The 24,644-nt window shown below is 40.8% G+C and overlaps 2 protein-coding genes across 4 annotated transcripts in view; both read right to left on the bottom strand.

Moving 5' to 3' along the window:
- Positions 1 to 2,273: 2,273 nt before the first annotated feature.
- LOC123520686 (probable tRNA N6-adenosine threonylcarbamoyltransferase) lies at positions 2,274 to 9,791 on the bottom strand. 3 transcript variants are annotated; one of them, XM_045283202.1, is made up of 3 exons: positions 9,656 to 9,791; positions 5,113 to 5,281; positions 2,274 to 3,148 (listed from the first exon to the last, which is right to left on the bottom strand). In XM_045283202.1, exons 2-3 carry the CDS (start codon positions 5,260 to 5,262, stop codon positions 2,291 to 2,293), a joined length of 1,008 nt encoding a protein of 335 aa, XP_045139137.1. In that variant the 5' UTR covers positions 5,263 to 5,281; positions 9,656 to 9,791; the 3' UTR covers positions 2,274 to 2,290. The 3 variants fall into 3 exon arrangements, with proteins under 3 accessions (XP_045139137.1, XP_045139138.1, XP_045139139.1); XM_045283203.1 differs by lacking the exon at positions 9,656 to 9,791 and adding an exon at positions 9,424 to 9,602; XM_045283204.1 differs by lacking the exon at positions 9,656 to 9,791 and adding an exon at positions 9,189 to 9,344.
- Positions 9,792 to 12,088: 2,297 nt separating this feature from the next.
- Positions 12,089 to 24,644, bottom strand: part of LOC123520811 — a 51,646-nt gene continuing 39,090 nt past the window's right edge. Inside the window, exons 15-33 of the mRNA XM_045283433.1 lie at positions 24,185 to 24,295; positions 23,287 to 23,397; positions 22,706 to 22,819; positions 22,375 to 22,488; positions 22,154 to 22,264; positions 21,694 to 21,804; positions 21,481 to 21,597; positions 21,198 to 21,320; positions 20,707 to 20,814; positions 20,039 to 20,170; positions 19,570 to 19,695; positions 19,181 to 19,270; positions 18,818 to 18,898; positions 18,441 to 18,630; positions 17,803 to 17,920; positions 17,094 to 17,251; positions 15,085 to 15,214; positions 12,905 to 13,331; positions 12,089 to 12,667 (exon numbers count right to left, since the gene is read on the bottom strand). Coding sequence (XP_045139368.1) covers positions 12,561 to 12,667; positions 12,905 to 13,331; positions 15,085 to 15,214; positions 17,094 to 17,251; positions 17,803 to 17,920; positions 18,441 to 18,630; positions 18,818 to 18,898; positions 19,181 to 19,270; positions 19,570 to 19,695; positions 20,039 to 20,170; positions 20,707 to 20,814; positions 21,198 to 21,320; positions 21,481 to 21,597; positions 21,694 to 21,804; positions 22,154 to 22,264; positions 22,375 to 22,488; positions 22,706 to 22,819; positions 23,287 to 23,397; positions 24,185 to 24,295 — 2,579 coding nt within the window. The 3' untranslated portion in view covers positions 12,089 to 12,560. The remainder of the gene's footprint in view (positions 12,668 to 12,904; positions 13,332 to 15,084; positions 15,215 to 17,093; positions 17,252 to 17,802; positions 17,921 to 18,440; positions 18,631 to 18,817; positions 18,899 to 19,180; positions 19,271 to 19,569; positions 19,696 to 20,038; positions 20,171 to 20,706; positions 20,815 to 21,197; positions 21,321 to 21,480; positions 21,598 to 21,693; positions 21,805 to 22,153; positions 22,265 to 22,374; positions 22,489 to 22,705; positions 22,820 to 23,286; positions 23,398 to 24,184; positions 24,296 to 24,644) is intronic.

Raw genomic sequence — 24,644 nt, 5'->3', positions numbered from 1 at the left:
CATTATCCTTATATCAGCATTATCGACACCCAACTTTCGCAGCCTCTCCACCAATACCTCGTGCCGTATCATATCAAAAGCCTTTTCAAAATCTACAAAACACATAAATAGGTCTTTTCTAAAACCAAACTGCGCTCTGTCCACCGTTTCCTCTACTTTTCTCCTCAACCTCTCATCTATCACCCTTAGTACGATCTTCGCTACCTGACTCATAATACTTATTGTCCGATGCTTACCACACTCTACTGTTCCTTCCCTTTTCGGTATAACAATGAATTCAGACTCCTCCATTCTCTTAGGTATAATACCTGTTTCATATATTATATTTGCTAATTCTGTGATCTTCTCTATAGCAAGATCCCCAGCAGCCTCCACCATCTCAACCACCACGCCATCACTCCCTTCTGTCTTCCTCCATTTCATCCCCCTCACAGCCTTCTCCACTTCACATTTCAGTATCGAAGACCCTGGTTTGATCTCCCCAAACTCTGGTCTCTCTCCTCTCGTATCTCCATACAGTTCCCACCTCTTTAAAACTTCTGCTCTTTCTGTCAAGATGTTGCCATTTTTGTCTTTTACTATCGTACTCCTGGTTGTTTTCCGTTTCCCTGTTATTTCTTTAATTTTCTCTGCCGTTAGCCTGGAATCTACCTTTTCCAGCTGTTCCATCTTCTCACACATCTTTCCTAGCCACACCTCTTTCTTTTCCTTGCACATTTGCTTTATACTTCTGTCCAAATTCATATATCTTTCCTCCGACTTATTTTTCACTTTTCTTCTCTCTTCCATTAGGTCCAGGATTTTATCAGTCATCCACGCTTTCCTCCCTTTTCTTTTTTCATTTGGAATAATATCTTCTGCTGCACTCACCAGCGCATCTTGCAACACTCTCCAATTTCTCTCCACACCCTCATCATCAGCTTCTTCCCACAAAATGCTGTATCTGTTAGATACCTCTACAGCATACTGTTTGCCCACTTCTTCATCTCTTCGTAATATATTCGTCTTTCCTCACTTTTTTGTTTTTCTTAATTCTTTTGTATTTCAGTCTCATTTCAGTCACCACCGGAACATGATCACATCCTCCACCACAGTCTGCTCCCGGATAGGTCTTTACTTGCTTCAAGCTGTTCCTGAACCTTTTATTGACTGTGATGTAATCTATTTGGTTCCTCGCTCTATCTCCCGGACTTCTCCATGTGTATAAGTGTCGTGGGTGATGTCTAAAAAATGAATTCATTACAATTTGTTCCAACTTTCGCACCACTCTACCCATTTGTCTCCCCTTGCGTTTCTCTCCCATAATCCAAAACTTTTTCTCACCACATTAGCTTATCATAAGTTCAGCAAATGAATAGATACATTTTTACTGTCAATGGAAGCTCTAACCTAATTTGCCATGTAACTTATCAAAACATTGAGCACCCTTGCTAGCAAATAAAAAAAATTATCATTTGTGATTTGGAGTTCAGTTATAGAAAGCAAGAATCATCCTACCTACAGTGACTATCCACATTTTATGTACTGTAATATACAAATCTCCTCAAGCACGTTAAAAGTAACTTGTTGCAGAACATCATCTGTCTCATTTGAGAAAACACATCTGCAACAATCACATCTGCAGAAATCAATAGGATATGCTTCCCACAAGTACAACACCTGCAGGCAGCTACAGAGTAAGTATACATATTATTAATAAACTATTTAGCTAATACCACAAGAACAGGGAACACATCAAGATGAGATGAGACTATCATAGCACTGCAAAGCCATTATATGTTGATAAATTTTTACAGAAAGTAAATATTAGTCAGCATTTTCATTAATGGGATTTAAGCCTTCTCACTGAGGAATGAAAGGTAGCTGTCACTATTCTGGTTATTGTAACATACCTTTAGATTTATAACATTTCCTCTCTATTACATAGGGAGGAAAGGAAGGCATTTCCACCTCATTGCTGCTAAATGGTTGATAGTTAAGGGTATTTAGATATTTTGTCTTAATTTCTTGTCTGATCTTAACTAGTATATTTTCTACTGTTAATATTAAGTGTTTACACTTTGCTGACATCTCTTTCCTCTTTCTTCTAAGGAATCATTTATCAATCTTGTTAAGGAAGGACTTCAGTGTCATCTTCACTAAAACTTTGGATGTAAAACCTATATCATATATTCAGTTGTAAATCCTCATTAAGTTACCATAACTGTTTTACTAAGATGATATTATATACTCACTTTTTTGTATCCTTATATCAAAGAAATAAAACTAAGACACAAAATTTTATTTTTATTTACTCCCTCCAGGTCACATGAACATCATCAGTCCTAAACCTTTGTGTTACCCAAGTATCCTGCAGTGGAGTTGTGATGCCTGACGTGTACATGAGGTACCCAGCCTGTGCTATCATGGCTCCATTGTCAATACAGAATGATTCATCAGTTGCATAGAGTTTTGCTCCTCTCTCCTCACACATTATTTTCATCATCTGTTGTAACCTGAGGTTACAGCCAACACCTCCACAAATGAGCACTTCTTGTGAGCCACAATGAGCCATAGCTCGTTCAGTGGTCTCCACTAACATCGCAAATATTGTTTCCTGAAGAGAAAAGCAAAGATCACTTTTTGTATATTGCCCACTCTTCAGAAGCTTATCTGCACGGTCTTCCAGGTAGGAAAGAATACCAGAAAATGAAACATCCATACCTTTCACACAATATGGAAGAGGAAGATATTTTGAACCATTCTTTGCCATTTGTTCAATATTATATCCAGGACTTGGATCATTGGATAGCATCAAAATTCTAGCAAATCTGTCCAAGCAGTTTCCAACAGCCATGTCAATAGTTTCTCCAAATATTCTATATCTTTTTTCTAAATAAGCAATTATTTGTGTATTACCTCCACTTACATATAGTACAGTTGGATTTTTTGCACCCGTTACCAATCTTCCCATTTCAATATGTCCAATACAATGATTGACAGCAACAAGTGGTTTATCCCACAGCTGGGCAATGGTGCGGGCCACTACTGCCACACTGATCAGTGGTGCAGCCATTCCAGGACCCTTTGTGTAAGCTATGGCACTTATATCCTGGGGAGTGACATCTGCTTGTGAAAGAGCTTCATTGAGGACTTCTAGTACATTTGCCTGATGGAGAAATTTGATCTGATATAAAAGCTACAACAATGCATGTAACTGCTATAAACTATTGATTCCCTTAAGTTAAGGTTGAAATTAACATTACAAAACAAAATAAAAAAAGAAGTGTAGATAATCCTTTCTTAAAGATATCTCAAATTTCTTACATTCCATACAGAATCCTGGCACAAAAAAGACCACCAATGCCATACAAATTTCTCTGCAAATTTTATAACATAAGAATACATATATGTATATTAAAATAAAAAGTCAAACAAAGAACAGCACCATCTGAGCACTCAAACTGAACATTACCATCCTCATCCATAAATATCTAACGTCTAGTCGCCTACTTTGTTCACTGAGTTTGTTCCACCATCCACAACATTGTCTTTATACCAAATTTTGTCTATAGCTTTTTCAAAATCTAAAGTTGTCTTGTTTACAACCAACTGTATGAGCTTTTTATTTTTAGCCAATCTAAGTGCTGTACTTTTCTCGCTTTCCCATGAATACAACTTTGGCATTCTAACCTAACCCTTTCAATACTGGGACTCTTTTATCATGATTTTTGAGTATGATGAGACAATATTATTTACATTAGGAAAGGTCTACAGAGGTCAAAAGATTAACGGCCTGAGTCTTTACTCTTCTAATCCCACCTAAGTTTCTGAAACTGTATAAAATTGCTAAATAGTAACCAGAATGAAAGTTAAAATGTGGTACAGGTAACTCTCCGATTTATGCGTATTTGATTTGTGTGTTATTGTTATAACGCGATCCAAAAAAATAAAAAAAAAAAATAATTAATGTAATTTGCATGATTGGTTAGCTTATATGCGATATGGCCCAACTGCATTTTCAAACTGAGCGGCAGACGCATTTTCAAACTGCGCGCCAGAGAGTTCCACAGCTGGCCGATAGGTGGCAGCTCCACTCTTCTTGTGCCTCATTTGCAGTCTGCCAGCACTAAGTACAGACGGAATCTCTTCACTCTGCCTATAATTCACCAAGATGGCCCCAAAACGTCCTTCATCTTTTTCTGCATGTGGGGTTATTTTTGATAGGTGGATTTTTGATAAAGTGGTAAAGCTCAGAGGAAGATGGTGACTGACTGTGGTGTGAGTGGTGAAGGTAGTGACGCAGTGAGTGTTTTGTTTACGTATTCTTTGTTTTGTTGTTTTCTCTTATTATTTGTTACTTTTCCCTTTACTTTAATTACACTTCTAGTATTTAAAATGTTAAATAATAAAAACATGTTAATTTAGCCAAATAAATAGAGTATTTTGTATTAATTTTTTTGGACCACATCCCAAACAGTGAAACACATGCCCCCTATTACCTATTGTTTCTTATAAGAATTACATGTTTGTTTTATCCAAATTTTGATATACGCGATGCCTCTTGGAATACATGTTGCATAAATCGAGTTACCTGTATAGTACTGAAGGGGTTAATCATTGTTTGTGGACAGAATCTAGCCTAAGAGTACAGGCAACCCCTGCTTAACGAAGGGTTACGCTCCTAAAAAAAAAACCTTCGTTAAGCGAATTTTCATTAAGCGAACCAATTATAACAAGTTTAACCTCTGACTTGAGCTTCCACTGAGAGTAAACAAAGTGAGAGTGCATCATAGTACAGTAAAAGGTTTAATGAAAGTAAAAATTATGAAGTTAAACATTTAAGCAGTTTAATTTAAGACTAAGTCATTATAATGTACACTAATGTATGTATGTAAGTAACTTTATAATGTTGTTGATCTTAAATTTATGAAGGGAGGGTGAGTGGAGCAGGAAATACACTAACTGGCAACCTATGGAATGTAAACAAAGGGTGTATCATTGTACATATAAAGAGGATAGGATACAATGGCTGTCTCTACAATGACAGCAGGAAGTGAATTAATCTTGCAGGCAGGGCTCCTGACAGAAGAAGGACACTTTCTGTATGTGCAGAGATCAATTACTTCTCACCTGATGATGCTTGGCTGTGTCGTGGGGAACAAATCCTTGACCAGGTGGGGTGATGTATGTTCGGCGAGGATTTGACAAAACTACTCCATCTTGAATTATGCCAATACCAATCTTATTGGCACTTCCCTCAAGGCCAATGACAATGACCATTTTTTTGTGCTGATTAGATCTGTGAAAAAACTGTATGTATTAAACAATCATCACTACTCAGGATGGAAATTTTCTAACCAATATCAATTCCATTTAACAATTAATCTTTGGGAAGCTGTAACTTTTTTGGCATCCTTCATTCAGGTATAACCATTGCTGTTCTTATTACTATGCTATTTATTTTCTATGAAGAATATTTAACTCTCCTTTCTTCACCAATATATGACAGTTATTTAATTCTAATCTCATCTTTCATGTTGAACCATATCATGTGTATCATCAGCCCAAATATCTTCCTATAACCTCAATCACACAAACAATCTTTTACAACTCATAATAGTAATTACACACACACACACACACACACACACACACACACACACAAAGGCTATGGATCTATCAACCTTGGAGCAGAGAAGAGAGAGAGGGGATCTGATACAAGTTTATAAATTGATTAACGGAATGGATGAAGTGGATAATGAGAAACTGATCCTGAGAGAAGAATATGACTTTAGAAGCACAAGATCGCATAGTAAGAAACTAAGGAAGGGACGATGTCTGAGAGATGTTAAAAAATTTAGTTTCCCGCAAAGATGTGTTGAGTCTTGGAACAGTTTGAGTGAGGAAGTGGTGTCAGCAAAGAGTGTACATAGTTTTAAAGAAAAATTGGATAAGTGTAGATATGGAGACGGGACCACACGAGCATAAAGCCCAGGCCCTGTAAAACTACAACTAGGTATATACAACTAGGTAAACACACACACACACACACACACACACACACCCCGGTAGCTCAGTGGTTAGAGCGCTGGCTTCACAAGCCAGAGGGCCTGGGTTCGATTCCCCGGCCGGGTGGAGATATTTGGGTGTGTCTCCTTTCACGTGTAGCCCCTGTTCACCTAGCAGTGAGTAGGTACGGGATGTAAATCGAGGAGTTGTGACCTTGTTGTCCCGGTGTGTGGTGTGTGCCTGGTCTCAGACCTATCCCAAGATCGGAAATAATGAGCTCTGAGCTCGTTCCGTAGGGTAATGTCTGGCTGTCTCGTCAGAGACTGCAGCAGATCAAACAGTGAAAAGTGAATACACACACACACAGACACACACACACACACACACAGGGAAAAAAAAAAAAAAAAAAAAAACTTGCAATTACAACTCCCTCTCCGGTATGTAAAATATGTGTGTGTGTGTGTGTGTGTGTGTGTATATATATATATATATATATATATATATATATATATATATATATATATATATATATATATATATATATATATATTGTAGCGCTCCTGTTGAATTTTCGGTTGTATTTGCTTTAACTTTCTAATGTTTCCCCAAATTGATTCTTTTCTTTGGAACTTCACGGTGGATTAGAAAAACGGGAGGTGAGGCTAATGTAAGTTTCTTTTTCATAGTGCTATATTTATACTCATGGCATGAATTTAACCTCGTTTTGTACTTAATTCTATTTTCAAGCATTTATTTCATTATTTTTCAGTATTATTAGAAGACTAGAATGTGTCTAATGTAATATTCATGTAACATGATGCAATAAGGATAACTCAGTGTAGTATCGGGAAGACTTATAAACTTAGGGTAGAGTTCAGGTCGTAATACTAAGTTTAGTCTAAATTATGGGGCCAGCAGATGTACCTACCTGGCTAACCAGCTTGCCTACGTTTTTTTTAAATTCACGGTTCAGTGTAATTCATTCGTAGTAAAGGAAATTCATTCAGGAGGTAGTTCCAAAAATTTTTTGGTGGCGTCACTTAGGCCGGTGTTCTTCCCTGGAACAGGGTCAAGGCCATAATCTTGTCGAGTATCTGGGAAAAGCGTGCTAGTTTTTTTTTTTTTTTTTTTTGTCTAGGTTAATAACAAAGGATATTGTAAGTGCCTGAGCAAATCATATATCTACTACCTCAGTGTTCATGAACTGGTGATATATGTACCGGCCAGGTGGTTCTAGATCTGAGACAACTCTGTGTCAAATTCATGCCAAAGTTAGGGTGGTGTGTGTGCTGAAAGGATATTCCAAGTCGAGGTCTAAAATCACGCCAGAAAATTTCTCAGTATAACTTCTCTTGTTGTAATTTTTTTTAATGAGTCAGCTCTATTTTTATACCAGTCAAATAAAATCCCTTGTGTAGTACTTTGTCTCAGTCTCCAGCCCCTACCCTCTGATCAGAACGAGGAAGGCACAGAACTTCTCCTCCAACTAAATAATTTTTGTTCTTATTATTATTTTTTTTTTTTTGTGCAACATCTGTTGAGATTTAACCTCGTATATTAGAGTTGATTGAAGCAGTTGTTACACTGGTGGCAGCGATACCATGAATCCTTAACAGCAACAACCCCGTGTAACTGGATGGTGGTGGGTCTCTTCGGAGTTGTACCCCATGCAGAAAAGGGGGGTTGTAACACGGGTTGTTACAAGATAAATAAAAATAGGTAATCCAGTGGTTCCCAGCCTATGGTACACATACCACTAGTGGTACACAAAAGCCTTCCAGTTGGTACATGAGCACTTTCGGAATCATTTGTGATTTTTAGTTAAACTAAATCAATTCATTTTTCAGAAAAATTATTATATACTGCCTTACACAAGATAATCTGCCATTGATCAGTTGGTGGAGAAGAAACAGATGCATACCTCACATTAAACTGAGTTGTGTTCCTTGTTGTTGGTTAATATGTGTGTTCTACTTGTGAATGAATTGATATTTGCTGGAATTGAGTTTTCTGGAACCAGATAGTACACAAGGACTGTACGGAACTTCCAAGCGGTACTTGCTCAGTAAAAGTTTGGGAACCACTGAATTCAGTCAGACTGACACAAACAGATGGGTAGACAGATACAGGTGAATATAGGTAAACTGAGACTATACTTGGTCTCATATTATTTACTATCTTTGTCACTCAGTTCATTACATTCATGTGATATTAATCACTCTCTCTCTCTCTCTCTCTCTCTCTCTCTCTTTCGAGTATAAAGTGATTGAAACACAATTAGGAGAGGGAGGTGCATGAGCTTTAGAATGAACAACACTGGACAGTGTTTGTTCTTAACTCAAACCACAGGGTCCCACTGAAACCTATGTAATATACATTCATTTACTATATTATGTTTATATAATAAAAAGTGGCAAGACATAGATTTGTATGAAAAGGTCCCCTTAATGTCAGTTCTACTTGGAATATGTGAAAACTGGCATTAAGTGGATCTTCTCTTTGTTACCCTTGCACAATGCCCCTCTTACATAAAAAAAAAAAATGTCAATGTTTACTACCAGTCCTTGTCAGCATCTTTTTTCTTTTTTTTTATGTTAAGGCCTATAGCACCTGTAGGCTCACTTGAAGAGTGTGTTGGAAGCACTGTTCAGCTTCCACCCATTACTGGCGCAGGCAATTTTATTTATAGTGGTACCCACATTAGGGCACATATCACCACCCAAGCTCATAAACTCTTCTTGGGTGTAATCACCTAGAAACCTGGATATCATGATGACATGTAGGTAACTTTAAACCACTCGACAAATGGCAAAGTGTTTAAGGCTGCACGTGGTGTGATTTAAACCTACGTGTGGATGTCTGCCTGATTCCACGCTCACCACTTTATCCACTATGCCACTGCCTCCCCATGAGCATGGCATGACTGCATGTTGTGGTGATACACTGATTGTACTTCACAGTTAAGTTTTCTTCACACACTCGGCCATTACTGTCTCATATTGATGCTTTTGGAAATCAAAACATCAAACCAAAATGGACTTAGATTAGGTTTACGTTAGGTTAGCTTAGGTTAAGTTGGTTTTGGTTTAGTTGGTTGAGTGTACAAAAATAGACCAAATCTAGCATTTCCTAAATTGTCTACGGAGACAAACGGCCATATTTGGCAATAGAAAGACCTCTTATTGATATGTACTCACCATTCCCCTCAATAAAAATAAACAAATAAATAAAACAAAGCATAACTGGCAACTTAGATCAGCAGGTTACAGATCCAGTCTGGCCGGACCCTCATTTCTCCAGGAGTGGCCACAGACCAAACTAACTGTGTCATGAAAAGCACACCAGAGTGGTGACTGGTGCCGCCTGCTGAGCGTCAAGGCAATCAGATCTGCACTGGTGCCTGGCGCTAACACCTCACTGCACTACACTCACTTCCACACCAGTGTCCTCGTGGTGGCTGCTCTTTATGTAGCTGGCTTAGCGTTAAGTGCTGGTGCCACGACATACAAGTGCTACTGAATGATGTGCCACAAAATACAACTTGTCATGACCAGAACACATGTTACACAGCCAGCTAGTGTCAAGAGGCTCTGAGCCGAGACGTGGCATGACGTGACTGCAACACAGTTCTATTCTTAATAACCTGCATGACTGAACTACGTACCAAGTGGAGGTAATTCCGGCGTGTGGTTATACTTAGCACCAGAACCGCCTCTTCTGACTTCACGCCGCCGTTCTTGATCTTGATACTACAGGCGACTCGGGATCATTCCTGAGCCGGGCCTATGGATCGGCAGCTCCTGTAGACGAAAAAAAAAAAAAAAAAAAGGCACAGAATAAAAGGGAAAAAAAAGAAGAAAAAGGAAACAGGGTCTTTTGCTCTAACCGTCTGTACATCTGGCACGCCACATTCTCTCCAGAAACTCCTTCACCGCCTCAATCATCCTTTCATTCGTTTCTCTACTCAGTCCCAGCAGCACCACCATCCACTCCCTCCCTGTCTTTTCCACTCTTTCGTTCCTATTATGCCCTAACTCAGTCAACACCACTTGCATCATCTTATACCTGTCTCTGGCATACTTCACACACTCCAGCATCACATGCTCCATCGTCTCGTCCTCTCCCGAGTCACACATCTGGCACACTTTGCTGCGGCCTGCGGGACTCAGACCACCTGTAACTCAATTCTTATGTTGATCTTGAATCCTTGATCTTGATGTTATAGGTGGCTCGGGATTACTCCTTTGGATCGGCAATTCTTGTAGAAGACAGAAAAAAAAAAAAAACAAGCAGGAAAGAAAACAATACTAACTTCCACACTAATCATTCCAACATCTGACACGTCACATTCTCTCTAAAAACCCTTACACAGCCTCAATCATCCTATATTCTCTACAAAAAATTATTTTACAGCTTCAATCATCCTTTAATTCACCTCTCTTCTTTACCTACCTACCTACCTACACAATCCCATCAGCACCATGCCCATTCCCTTCCTGTCTTCACTCCTTTATTAGCATTATGTCAAAATCACTTGCATCATCTTCCTCTTGTCTCTTCATACCTCTCACATTCCATCACCGCATGTTCCACCGTCTCATCCTCTCCTCTGACAGTTCTAATAGGCTATCTACTTCCTCCCCGTAGGTACTAATTTCACCCTTATCCTTTATCTTTCTATTATTTCCTTGGTTGTTGAGTCCTTACAAAATCTGACTACCTTAAATTCTGGACAGCCGCGTGCCCTTTTATCTCGGAGCCGCTCCAACTCATATGGTAGGGGGGAAAGGGAGGGAGAGGAGAGAAGAGAGGGAAGGACACAGGTGAAAGAGGCAAGAAACTTATTGAACACACACACACACACACACACACACATCACCGCGTAGTGTAGTGGTTAGCACGCTCGACTCACAATCGAGAGGCCCGGGTTCGAGTCCTAGCGCGGCGAGGCAAATGGGCAAGCCTCTTAATGTGTGGCCCCTGTTCACCTAGCAGTAAATAGGTACGGAATGTAACTCGAGGGGTTGTGGCCTCGCTTTCCCGGTGTGTGTTGTGTGTGATGTGGTCTCAGTCCTACCCGAAGATCGGTCTATGAGCTCTGAGCTCGCTCCGTAATGGGAAAGACTGGCTGGGTGACCAGGTGACGACCGAGGTGAATTACACACACACACACACACACACACACACCAATAAAAACAAAACTCTCTCTCTCTCTCTCTCTCCTTTATAATTTTTTTCTATTACTACTACTATTACTACTACTACTACTACTACTACTACTACTACTACTACTACTACTACTACTACTACTACTACTACTACTACTACTACTACTACTACTACTACTACTACTACTACTACTACTACTACTACTACTACTACTACTACTACTACTACTACTACTACTACTACTACTACTACTACTACTACTACTACTACTACTACTACTACTACTACTACTCGTCTGCTTCATACGTCTCTACTTCCTTTTCCTTCTCCTCCTTCTTCTATTACCACTCCACCAACTATACGCCTAAAAATACATGAAAACATTAGAAAATTAAGGTGAACGTTGAGTTTTGAATCTTTTCTCGTTTCCCCTCGTCCTTCGTTTCTCCATTCTTCCTCTTCCTCTTCCTCTATCTCTCCTTTCTTCCTCATCCAATTACTCGTACTATTAATACATACCTCTTCTCTATCATCCCCACCTAAGTTATCTCTCTCTCTCTCTCTCTCTCTCTCTCTCTCTCTCTCTCTTAGTGAAAATTCATAATTTAGATATTTTACTAATATATATTTTGTAATACAAAATATGCATACAGTTAAAGATTGGATATTTCAGAATTTGCAATGATAATAATAATAATAATAATAATAATAATAATAATAATAATAATAATAATAATAATAATAATAATAATAATAATCCGTGACGGCAATACAAGTCGTGCTTGAGTGTCATCAGTGACTCACCCTGACGGTGGAACTTTATAAACCCACTGGGGATTAATCAACGGTCAGTTTAGACTGTGCTTATACCGATCGTGAATACAATAGTATAATGACACCACTCACACACACACACACAGGGACAGCACTTATCACACACATCTGAGGCAGGTCTAGCCAATGACAGCTACCGTGGAAAAAAAATTATGATAGATACTTTTGTCAGAGCTATAGGTAAGGAAACTGCTTCACCAAGCAGGTAGCCAACACAAGTGGTGACGAGACCAGGGGAAACATATCACCGTGCTATGATTATAACTCCAGTTTATTTTTCATGTAAGAGGGGAACTGAGCAAAAACAACGAAAACGAAGAGAATTAAAAAGGGGTTATCAAGGTCCCAAAAGGATTACACGTGAGACATACAGACACACAGATAAACCGATCTAACGTTAAATGTATCATGCGGACAAAGTCTGCAGCTGCAAGAGGCAGCGTGCAACTAGTACAGCTGTAGTGTTGCCATCTCTGTATGGTGATCTTCACAAAATTCATAAGTAAGATGTACTCAAGACTTTATTTCAATCCTTCCCCAAGGCGGTGCACTGCATGCCGAGTTGGTCATGTGTGGCGGCTCAGGAAGAGAGCGCTGAAGGCACTTCTTGGACTGAGAACGAAGGACCCCTCCTTATCTCGCCGCCAGATGGGACTCTCCCGTTCAGTACCTTCTGAGAAAGAGAAATATAACACATTGTACTTGCACGCTGCGTGCTAGCTCTAAAAATTCAATTGAAAATTTGTTCTAATGTTCATGGAAAATAACGACACAAGTAAGTATAGCAATGAGTCGCGTTTTGCGTGTTGTGTTTGACAATGCTCAGTTATGTTTCACTATACTTCTAATTTGATCTATCCCTCTCTGTATTTGGGTGCTTAGTTTATAGGTCATTCACTAATTTGCTTACTTAAATATTCCAGTTCTTTCTTTACTGCCTGCAAGTTTGTACCAATCACGTCGGCATGAGCAGGGATTCTAGAAATAACTGCGTCTTTTGATACCTGGTCATTGCTTGAGGACGTGACTGCTGACCGCGAGAGTCTGCTAGAAGAAACAGAACAAGACGGACTCATATATGGGGAAATACGTTTGATATTAGGAAAAGTAAGTAAGTCCTTTTTTGTTGACGATGAAAGAGAGCTAGTTGGTGACTCTCTCCTGCTGCCTACGGTGTCCTTCCTTTCACTGGCGGGTGGATGCCGCATGCGTGGTGGTCTGCGCAGAGTGAGGAGGAATATGTCAAGAAGCAGCTCCAGTACCTCCATGATGCTAACCATGGACACGCCTACGAACAGCCCCAGTGAACCACCAAGATTGCTGAGTAGAGTGTCCCACTGTGGAAAAAGGAGAAGTGTGGTAGTGTGTAATGGAGAAATGCGAGTAATATAGCTTGTGGCGAACAGGTTTTTATACATACGTGAAGATAACCATGACTGGACTGGCAGCATAAATGAGTGGCATGGGGTAGGATGTGCGAGATACTTGGAGCGAGGCAATGGTTATTGGGGGCTGGTGGTGCTGAAACAAACAAATATGTGCTCGACGTTAGCATGCTCGGTGCTGCTATACCACACACGGACCGTATAGGTGGGACTCTCCTCAATCAGCTGGTAGGAGGCGGCGTCGAGGTACACGTGCAGCGCCGCCATCTCTGCTGTCCTGTTGCCAAAGACAATGTTAGTAAAAACGTCTGGCGTCAGTGGTGGAGGATGGTGTGTTTGTTGTGATAGTAAACTGATGCACGGTCCCAGTCGGTCCCTCCGCAATAAGCCAAAAGGTTGCCTCTTTAGATAGTATTAGCTGACTGGATTGCTGGCATCAGTGCATCGACAATGTCACGATTCACAGTGCGTATAGTGTATACTGCTTCTGTTGTTATTTGTAGGTGTAGGTAAACTAGAGCAAAGGATGTTGAACGGGAGGGTATGTCAAGTGACTCAACTGTGAGAATAAACACGTCCCAGAAGACATATTGAGAGAGAGAGAGAGAGAGAGAGAGAGAGAGAGAGAGAGAGAGCTCACCTTGAACATAAACTAGTGTCGCTTTTCCTGAATTGGTGTAGGAAATCATAGTACTGTTCGTTGATGTGACTCGAGGTGACCTGCGTGTGGTATTCCGTCTCTCTGCCCGCGGGACACAGAGGACAGCGTGACGAGAGGATGAAAGTGAACGTGGAATCAGACTCAAACATTTTTACATCCCTTACCTATTACCAACATATAACCATCCAGTTTGTGTTCTGTGGATAGAGATCGTTTAACAAGTATTCGGCCCCATCAATGAAAAAAAAAAAAAATAAATAAATAAGAATAAATAACACCGAGAACATGTCTAACCGCCTCTGTAGCTTATGAGAAAGGGAATATTTTTTTTTTCAGCATTGGCGCCTGTGTTAATGGCAACGTTCAATCAACTGACCTGCAAGCAACCGGACAGTCACACTGGAGAGCCCTGCTGAGATAGTCTGCATGCACCAAATCTATGCAGAGTTCTGAAGGAAAGAATGTGGTTGGGTGACGGTTTTCATAAAGTTGGATCGATGTTCTGTGCCACTTCCGCCGATATTTTTCTTATTCTTAGCTGCCAACCTTATACAGTGTTCCTATATCCCTCCATGTATAGAGTGCTGCTTCTATGCACACTAAAATTCAGCTCATTCAGTATATAGAATGGGTATCAGACAGCTATGAGTAGGAATGTGAAGGTAGCGGTGAAAGAAACTGGCTACCTCACACACATGCCGAGGCCCCAGACTTGTGTTTGCTCTAAGGCCTGTATTCAGAAACACTTTTCTCTCTCATCACGACTATTTTCAAAGGCCACAGATATGATTTGCTGGGTTTTCAATATCGTTTTTCCTGTTAAAATTATGGAAAACTTATTAACCCGCCATTAGAATACACACATGATTAAAAGAAAAACATGTCAGTTTAGCAAGACCCCTTTGAAAGCTGTCGTGATGAGGAGAGAAGTGTTTCAGAATACAGTATCGAGTATCTTGCCAGCTGTTCACTCCTCGCTGACAACCTCTCACGGCGCACTCATCCCGACATGGGTATATGTGGAAAGTGTGAGCGATGACTTACTTTGCGTAGCGTTCTGGCGGGAGCAGAGGCCCAGTGGCGGCGGGAGTAGCTCATCATGCACCGGGCTTGCTCCCTCTCCGCACCCACAGCGTTCTCTCTTCTCGCGCTCCACACACACTTGCCTGCACACCTGTCACGCCCATCACACCATCAGGAAATGTCCTCCGTATAAAGATAAGGCCAATAGTAAACAGCTTCTTGTTACCGCTTTTCCAGTTATCCTTATTCTTATATGTTATTATGTCACCACACAAATGTTGCTTTTGATCTATGACGATGCGTTACTTTAGAAATATATAAATTAGCAGATTTCTAACAGGATTAACCCGTTCAGTACCGTGACGTGTTTCCATATTCATTCTACTTACTGCTTGATGGTTTTACACAGCTTCAGAAACTTATGTGGGGATTAAAATTGTGAAGACTGTGGCCATTAATCTTCTGACCTTCATAGACCCTTCCTAATGTCAATGAAATGGTCTAATCGTACACAAATCTCAAGGGAAAAATGTGTCCGAGTACTGAAGGGATTAAAGACTATATACTATTTGTTTACAGAATGTAGTGCTTTGATGAGAAGTTTCTGTGTAGGTGACTATAGTTAGGTTGGTGCATGATGACAATTTACGTAAGATTATATACGAAAAGTGGAAATTTATAGCAATCCATCAATAAAGTCTAGCAAGAATGTGAGCTGAATACACTCCGAAGCTGCAGACTGTCTCTTACATGCCGAAAAGAATAAGAGCGTAGACTTAACCCTCTGACTGGTATGAGATCTCTTCCAACTGACTTTAGTTATAATGATTGCAAGTCACCGATACCAACAAAGTGAATGACCAAACACTTCGAACCTTTTACCCTTGTAGCTTTATATTTTGCTAATTCAAATAATCTTGAGCCACTTAGCCCCTTCAGTACTGAGACGCATTTTTATACCTTGAGTTTTGGGTCTGATTAGATGATTTTATTTTCATTAGGAAGGGTTTATGGAGGACAGGAGAATAATGGCCTAGAGTCTTTACTGTTTTCATCCCCACGTAAGTTTCGGAAGATGTATAAAATCACCAAATAGTAAGCCGAACAAACACGAAAACGATATTCCAAACGTGTTTTGGTACTGAAGGGTTAAATGAAACAACAGGTATGAAGTACAGCATTGACTCAAGTCGAAGGGTTAAAAGGAACAACATTTAACTCCTTCAGTACCATGACGCATTTTCATACTCATTTGGGTTACTGTTTTGTGACTTTACACAGCTTCAGAAACTGTGGGGATAAAAAGAAATAAATGAATAAAATAAGACTGTGGCTATTAATTTTCTGACCTCCATAGACCCTAATGTCAGAAAAAAAAGAAAAAAAAGATAAGACTGTGGCCATTAATCTTTTGACCTCCATAGACCCTTCCTAATGTCAGTTAAACCGTCTAATGATTCCCAAACTCATGGTAAAAATGTGTCCCAGTACTGAAAGGGTTTAAGTCCGCGTGTACCGTAGTGGAGTAGTGAGGCACGGAGGGAGGGTCCTCGCGACACAGCCAGTGAGGTTTGCCAAGACGTCGATTTATGATCTGGGTGGAAAAAAAGTCACAATGGCTACGTTTATTTATATCCGCATTAAGATTGAAATGGTAAAGTGTGTGTGTGTGTGTGTGTGTGTGTGTGTGTGTGTGTGTGTGTGTGTGTGTGTGTGTGTGTGTGTGTGTGTGTGTGTGTGTGTGTGTGTGTGTGTGTGTGTGTGTGTGTGTGCGTGTGTGTGTAAGAGTACGTCAGATTTACATTTACCTTGTTCCATTTATTCACGAATCTTTTACTGTTTTAAACTACAAAATTACGCGTTTCTTTTGTTTCTGCTATTTATTATTATTATTATCATCATCATCATCATCATCATCATCATCATCATCATCATCATCATCATTATTATCTTTACCATTATTTCCTACAGTGTAAGTATCGTACCACTGGCCTTCACACAAAATTATACAGAGTCGCACACTGACTCACCCGGCTGACAGAGACGGAGGAAGCACCGGGCCCACATTGAATCCCTGTTCATCTGGCACCGGCAAGTGGTAGGGATTGTGAACCACCACGCGCAGCCCCATCTCAGGCGATAACAGCGACAGGCCAGGGTGAACTGTGAGCGCCAAGCGAAGTCCATTCTAAAAACAAAAACAAACTCTCGCAAGGAATGTAAAAGAAGACTGTTGACTGAAGTGACTCTCATTGGAATTCGATTCAATAAGTTGTGATGCATTTGACTTGTATAGCACTACTGGATCTGACTTTTCGGTGCAGTGGTGGCGACGAGGCAGGGCAAGGAAGAGATGGAGGGACTGCATAAAGAGACGATTTGATAGAGTAGGTCAAAGCGGAGAAATGAAAGATGGAGGTTTGTGCTTTGTGAAGAGAGGATCACTAACGCCATTGTGGTGATGAAGGAGGAGGAGGAGAAGGAAAAGGAGAAGAAGAAGAAGGAGAAGGAAGAGAAAAGAATGAAACAGAAAGGAGAAATAAAAGAAAAACAAGAAGAAAGGAAAAAGAAGAAAAGAAAGGAAATAAAAGAAAAAAAAGAAAGGAAGAAATAGTGAGACAGGCAAAATAACAGGGAGAATGAAAACACAGTTCGCACTCAGCAAGTTCAGAAGTTCACTAAGTTTTGAAGGTAGTGAAGTCAATGAATTAGAGAAGAGAGCCACGCGAGCACCATTACCTTGGGGCCCACGTGAGCGGTGGCGGCCGGCGGGCGGGGGAGGGTGAGATTGTCGCTGTGTCTCGCGTTGAAGGTGTAGCACATGCCGTGTGTGTCACTGGGCCACGTGAAGAACCACCTGGAAATTAAAAGCTGATGACGCTGATAATTCTTACAAGAAAAAAAATAAAAGAAAAAAGAATATAGGGTGACTGACTCCTTAGATGTGAAATGGAGGGATCTCGGGATTAATTTCCAAGTTGGTGTGTGTGTGTGTGTGTGTGTGTGTGTGTGTGTGTGTGTGTGTGTGTGTGTGTGTGTGTGTGTGTGTGTGTGTGTGTGAAAACAACCGTAGCCCCGTTCAGTCTAATAAAGTCAAGTGGCAGTATAAACATCTCTGGAGTCCAGCAGCGTCATCTTTTTTTTTTTTTTTTCCATAGCGAGGTCCATCTCCCACTGGCAATACCATGAAACAGAGAGGGGAAGTGTCCATTCACCGTCCAGCAGCCGTATAGCGCTCCGACACATGCAGTATACACTACCCAAAAAGTCGACAGAGGGTGTTGTTCTTTGGGTCAGAGTGAAGTCAGTGGTGTAACGAAGCTATGAAATTGTTTTTTTTATTCTTCATGAAAGAACTTTTATCTATCTTAACCTACCGATAGTCACAGGGGGTGTTGTCAAGTGAACAAGAGTAAACGAGGCTCTCAGGGGGGAGGGAGTAGAGGAGCTGGTCGGCGGCTGGGGTAGAGAACACTTCTTGAAGGTCTGCAAAGTCAGCTCTCTGGCGAAGCAACATCAGCTTCAATGTGGTCTGCTCCAGCCGCCCTGCCCGCCAGTCGTCCGCCCCTGTACGAAACAGAGGGCACAGCTAATAAAGATGTAAGAGACGAAACGAAATGATCACTGCAACCATGCATTCAGGCACACTATAGGCAGCAGTGGACAGACCAGACACCACCAGTAAGTTTGGGTCGCACCGCTAAGTCACCAGCGAACGTATGGTCTCTCGTATGCTTGAACTTCCCACACTCACATCTGGAGGGCCAGCAGAGATCAGTGGTGCCGCCACACTTGGAGCACTGCAAACCAGGTCTAGGCGTGCTCTCTTGATAACCTGCCACAATACAATATATATATATATATCAAAGAAATGTCGGTGTGACGCTGGTTGCTATCGATTGTGTCAGTAAGCCATCAGGATTGTTTTGAAAGGCCACATAAATGATGGGTAGCTTCTCTTATTAGAATATATATAAGAGAAGAGGAAATACTCGTCATGCCATCACCATCATTATGAAAATATCCTTGAGATTCCATTTAACTTCCACTTGAAGACTGTTACCAGCATGTGAAGACAAGACATCGAAACGTTAGAGAATGCTGTTCCAGGACTTACTTCTGAGGTGATCATCATAACACCCGTAGTGGTCACAGAAGATCCCCGTCTGGCAGATGACACTCCAGTCGATAGTCTCCAGATAGGTGTCTGTAGGAGAAGCTACTTTAAGATACGTCTAGCCATGCCTATCCCTGCGCCCTGAGTACCTGATGATGCTCGAGAGAGTTAGTGTCCTTCACTCAGCTTTGTGACCAACATTAACTGATCCGAGAAGTTATACCTCAGAAAGTGAAGTGTTCGAAATATGGGGAAAGATGACTGTATGTTTTCTTTTAATGGTTTAATGATCATAACTTTCATCTGGTAAATACTTGCTCAATAGACGTAAATTCACCACACACACACACACACACACACACACACACACACACACACACACACTATACCGCAGATATCTTGCTGAGAATGAGCAGGGCTGACAACAGATCTCCCTTGAAGACGAACTACTTCCCGGTATTGTTGGCTGCACTGACTACGCAGGTTGTGCACTACGGCTAACGATGACACGTCCTCTGCTTTCAAAAGTCTAATTAATACTCAGAGAGAGAGAGAGAGAGAGAGAGAGAGAGAGAGAGAGAGAGAGAGAGAGATTTTCCACCCTTATAAATTCTCAAACTTTTCTGTGCTTCACCTCTATTATTTCATATTCAAATTTACACTAGTTTTTTTAAGGTGTTTTACTGTTTTTGAGGCAGAGTGACAAAATTTTTACATTAATATCTGGAAAAACACTCTTGAAAACCCCGCTAATCATCTCGGTGGCCTTGAAAAACAGTCCTGGTGAGAGAGCAAAGCGTTTCTCAACATGGACCAGAGAGAGAGAGAGAGAGAGAGAGAGAGAGAGCTGATACGAACCACAGTATCGACGTCGTAGTTCATCAGGGCAAGGCGAGGACGACCATGGTTCAGAACACAGAAAACGAGGATTGACGCAGCTCCCTATCCCGCACCACACCAGCCCCGCGGGACACCCCTCGGCCGCGGCTGCTGAGGGCGAAGGAGCAAAAGAGTTTCAAAGTAGGGTACTGATCTGGAGTTTTATGAAGAGTAAAGAATGATTTTGAAGATACTGCAGCTGTGGAATCTTGGTGAAAAATTGGAGGCTTCATTTCCATCGATTTTTTCTTAAATTATTATTATTATTATTATTATTATTATTATTATTATTATTATTATTATTATTATTGCCATTATTACTTTTTCTATAACTACTACTACTACTCTTACTACTAATAATAATAATATTACTACTACTACTACTACTACTACTACTACTATACGCGTTATTCTACTTTCTCAAGTAACAGTTATGATACTTATACAAAATGTGATTAATCTCAAATAAAACAACTATGGTACCTGTAAATTGTACTATTCATTCAAGATGATTATTTCTTATGATATTAATGTGTCATTGCCAACATTTGTGGCTGAATGTTGTCTACAAAATGCCAGTGCTAAAGTGACTGCTGCTGGAACATTAGTGTGTCAGTGATCTGTAGGTTATGACTTGTAACACTTACTGCAGTTCTGTTCCTGTGATGGTGCGCTGCAGTCTGCGCCACACAGGTGATGGGCGGCAATGCACGTGTCATTGTCTGCACAGTAATGTGCGCCACCCACACAACTGTCTGAGAAAAAAAAAAAAAAGAACAAGACAATGCTGGACTTGCAATTTTTCTAAGTCACTTAATCATTCCATTTTTTTTGTAAACTTACCTTTATTCATGTATAAACTTACCTTTATATATATACATATATATATATATATATATATATATATATATATATATATATATATATATATATATATATATATATATATATATATATATATATTTGTCTCAATGTATCTATGTCTGTCTGTCAGCATACTACAATTTTATTCATCTATTATTTCATTGCATTTATTTGCTTATTTATTTATTTATATAGTCCTATATGAGAGTGAGACCTCCATTCTTCTCATTACATCCCACAAACTGAGAAAAATTCAATATTTCGTCACCCATACCACAGCTCACTTCGTCCTCGCCAGTGGAGCAGTCTCTCTCCCCGTCACACCTGTACCTTGCCGCCACACACGTGCCGTCATCACACCTGAAGTCGAGCCCCGGACAAGCCTCCACGTACTCCTCTGTGTGCAAGAAACGACACTTTACCCGGCAGTTGTCTCTATCTAGAATACATCTAGAATCAGGCAGCCCGCTGTGTTACACATATATATTGAGTTTCGGGCAAAATGTCTCCCAACAACTCATTCATATAATGATGTCTATGATGGCCTTGATACTCACCGCACAGCAACTCATCGGCTCCACTTCCACAATCGGCTCGTCCGTCGCACATTTGTTCCAGCGGCACGCAATAGCTGGACAGCAAGTCTTCACAAAGTAGTCCCAGCTTACACCCAGCTGCAACAAAGCAGATCAGGGTTATTAATGAAAGACATAGGGAAGTGAAATTGCTTCAAATCAAATTTTCGTCACTTTCATTTGTCAAGTACTTACTGCAGTTCCTCTCGTCGTGAGCACCGTCACAGTCAGCGTAACCATCACAGCGCCGGGTTGGGTCAACACAGCGCCCCTCGCTGCACCGCATCACGCCCTCAGGACATTGTTCTGCGGATGTTGTCACCTGAACAGTCTTAATGTAGACCACCAAGGCAAATTTTTTTTGCAGTGTACTCCTGTAACGAACTTTGCTTTGGCAAATGTAGTTTTTAGTTTGTTCATTTACTTCACTTTTTCAAAAGATACTTTGTTTTTGATCAGGCAAGTAACAAAAAATACTGTTATTCAGAACAAATGCTTTGTCATAAGACTGTAAATCACAAACAGATGAATAAGTACAAAAACAGCATCAAATTAAGTATTTGGCACACAATTCTTAATAACATTAAATATTCAAACAAAGCAGAAACTCTTGGACTCAAAACTCACTATCTAATGACTTCCACTCAGAACTCACCGCAATGCATTTCATCTTCTGCGCCACTGCAGTCGTCGACGCCGTCACAGCGAAACATTTGGTGCACGCAAATGTAATCGTTGCACACAAAATAGTCCTCTCCACACAAACCTGAAGTTTTGGGTCGCTTTAGTGTGACCGACATACTGAGTGACAGCAGTTGATAAAACAGTGAAAGGCATTATGGAAAACTGCAAGGCGCGGAGCACACTGCTACTCACCGCACTCCAGCTCGTCTGTACCATTCACACAATCTATCTCCCCGTCACACAGCTGGAAGGAGTAGATGCACGTGTCGTCGCCACTGCAGAGCACTCGGCCCTCCGCGCAGGCCTCTGAAATGAATCAAAACACACATACACTTAAATAAGAAGCTTGAAATGATTCCTTAACAGAAAAGATGGTGCTTCACCAATGTTAACAATTAGCTAAATATTACAAGCTACTGCAAACTCAAAGACGTGTGTGTGTGTGTGTGTGTGTTCATCGAAACTGTTGTGTTGTGCAGTATAAGCGCGTCTGATGGATGAAAGTGAGCGTGACGGGACTCACCGCAGCCTCGCTCGTCCCTCCCATTTCGACAGTCTCGATGAGCGTCACAAAGATAGCTGTTGTGGAGGCAGTGGCCATCCCCGCACACCAGTGAGTAGTTCATGGGACAGTCTCCTGTGCGACACGGGAGAAAGACAAATAAATCAGCTGTGTAACAAATCGTAAATGAATCCAAATTATTATTTTTCCCCAATTCGTTATTTCATTCTCAGAAGACAATCCATGACATGAATGCTGAAATGCTCACAAGAATTGATCTTGACATTGCTATTACCATCATAATTATTTTTCTTATTTCATAGCTACAGCACCAGTAGTAGTAGTAGTAGTAGTAGTAGTAGTAGTAGTAGTAGTAGTAGTAGTAGTAGTAGTAGCGTGTTTTTGTTATTATTATGTTAAAATCTTCACTTTTCTTATTTTCTTTATTCTTTTCTACCGAAATCATTACTATTGCCACTATTACTACTACTACTCTATTACTACTACTAACAGCTCTATTACTATTATCACTACTACTACTACTACTACTACTAACCTTACTACCACTAATGCTGCAACACATAAGTGCATGACATACATACCACAGATCTCGTCCGAACCGTCGCGACAGTCTTGTAAGCCATCACACAAGTTGCTGGCGGGGAGACACACTCCTTCACCTGCGCAATGATGACTCCCTCCAAGGCAACGCTCTGGCCAAATAATTCATAAATCAGTGTGTGTGTGTGTGTGTGTGTGTGTGTGTGTCGTAGATGCACTGTGACATATAGACAGGAACCGATTTTTTTTTTTTTTATTAATTTTACACCATGTTGGCTTTTCACGGGAATTTATGGGATAAAGGTGATACTTTTTGTGTGGTACCTCCTATCTCAAAGCCCACCCGCTAGGAAACCGTTGCCCCGAGTGAGGAATCCCAACCTACACTCAAACCGTGGACAGGATTCGAACCCGTGCGCTTGGAGACCCCTCGGACCCCAAAGCATGCATGGTTCCAACACTGCTATCCAACACTTCACTGCAACACTAACAGTTAAACAAGCACACAATTAATTATTCATCCGTATTTTTCTTTTTATGGAAGAGGAGGAAGCTGGCCAAGGGCAACAAAGAATTATAAAAAAAAAGGCCCACTTGATTGCCAGTTCCTTAAAAGATTAACAGAATTAGCCAAGTCTGGGACAAATGTCTTGAAATCTCCCTCATAAAAGAAGTCAAGTCGTAGGAAGATGGAAGTAAAGAAGCAGGTAGAAGCGTGGTACAGTGGAACCATGCGCGCTTTGGGGTCCGAGAGGTCTCCAAGCGCCTGTCCACGGTTTGAGTGTAGGTTGGGATTCCTCACTCGCGGCAACGGTTTCCTAGCGGAAGGGCTTTGAGATAAAAGGTACCCCAAAAAGTATCCCCTTTAGCCCATAAATTTCCGTGCAAAGCCCACATGACATAGAAAAAAAAAAGTATAGGAACGTATGAATGTTTTACCACACTCCCTCTCGTCCTCGCCGTCCGGACAGTGGTGGCTGCCATCACAGCGCTGGTGGAGAGGCACGCAGGTGTCGTCCTCGCAGTGAAACAGTCCCTCGCCACACTCACCTGGGTTGAATTATAAAAAGAATACACCACTAATTACTGAACCTTAGACAGTGCAAGACATTAATGAGCCGGACGGTGTAAGTTAGCTAGTACAGAAAGAACGTAAAGATTGAGAAGGAAAAGATGGTATTAATCACTTATAGGAAATTTGAAAGACTTAATCAATGAGAAGCCGAGGACGTTGAAAATAAACAAAAATGATAGCCATAATGATAACAAATATAGTGATAAAATAAACTATCATTATTATCAGCCCGAGGAGTTGCAGGGGCGTTCGTGCGGCGGTACTTGGGGATGCTTCATTCGCCCTCGGGATAATTCTGGTCCTCGCCTAACACAAATACGGACG

The sequence above is a fragment of the Portunus trituberculatus genome, chromosome 47 (assembly GCF_017591435.1).
Source record: "Portunus trituberculatus isolate SZX2019 chromosome 47, ASM1759143v1, whole genome shotgun sequence".
In the NCBI taxonomy this organism is placed as follows: Eukaryota; Metazoa; Arthropoda; class Malacostraca; order Decapoda; family Portunidae; genus Portunus; species Portunus trituberculatus.
This window is presented reverse-complemented; position numbering and strand designations above follow the sequence as displayed.

Coding starts and splice junctions, on each gene's coding strand:
- LOC123520686 (XM_045283202.1), bottom strand. CDS start 5,262: ATGGTCATTGTCATTGGCCTTGAGGGAAGTGCCAATAAGATTGGTATT. Junction 3,149..5,112: donor ACACAGCCAAGCATCATCAG/GTGAGAAGTAAT, acceptor TTTCTCCATCAG/GCAAATGTACTAGAAGTCCT.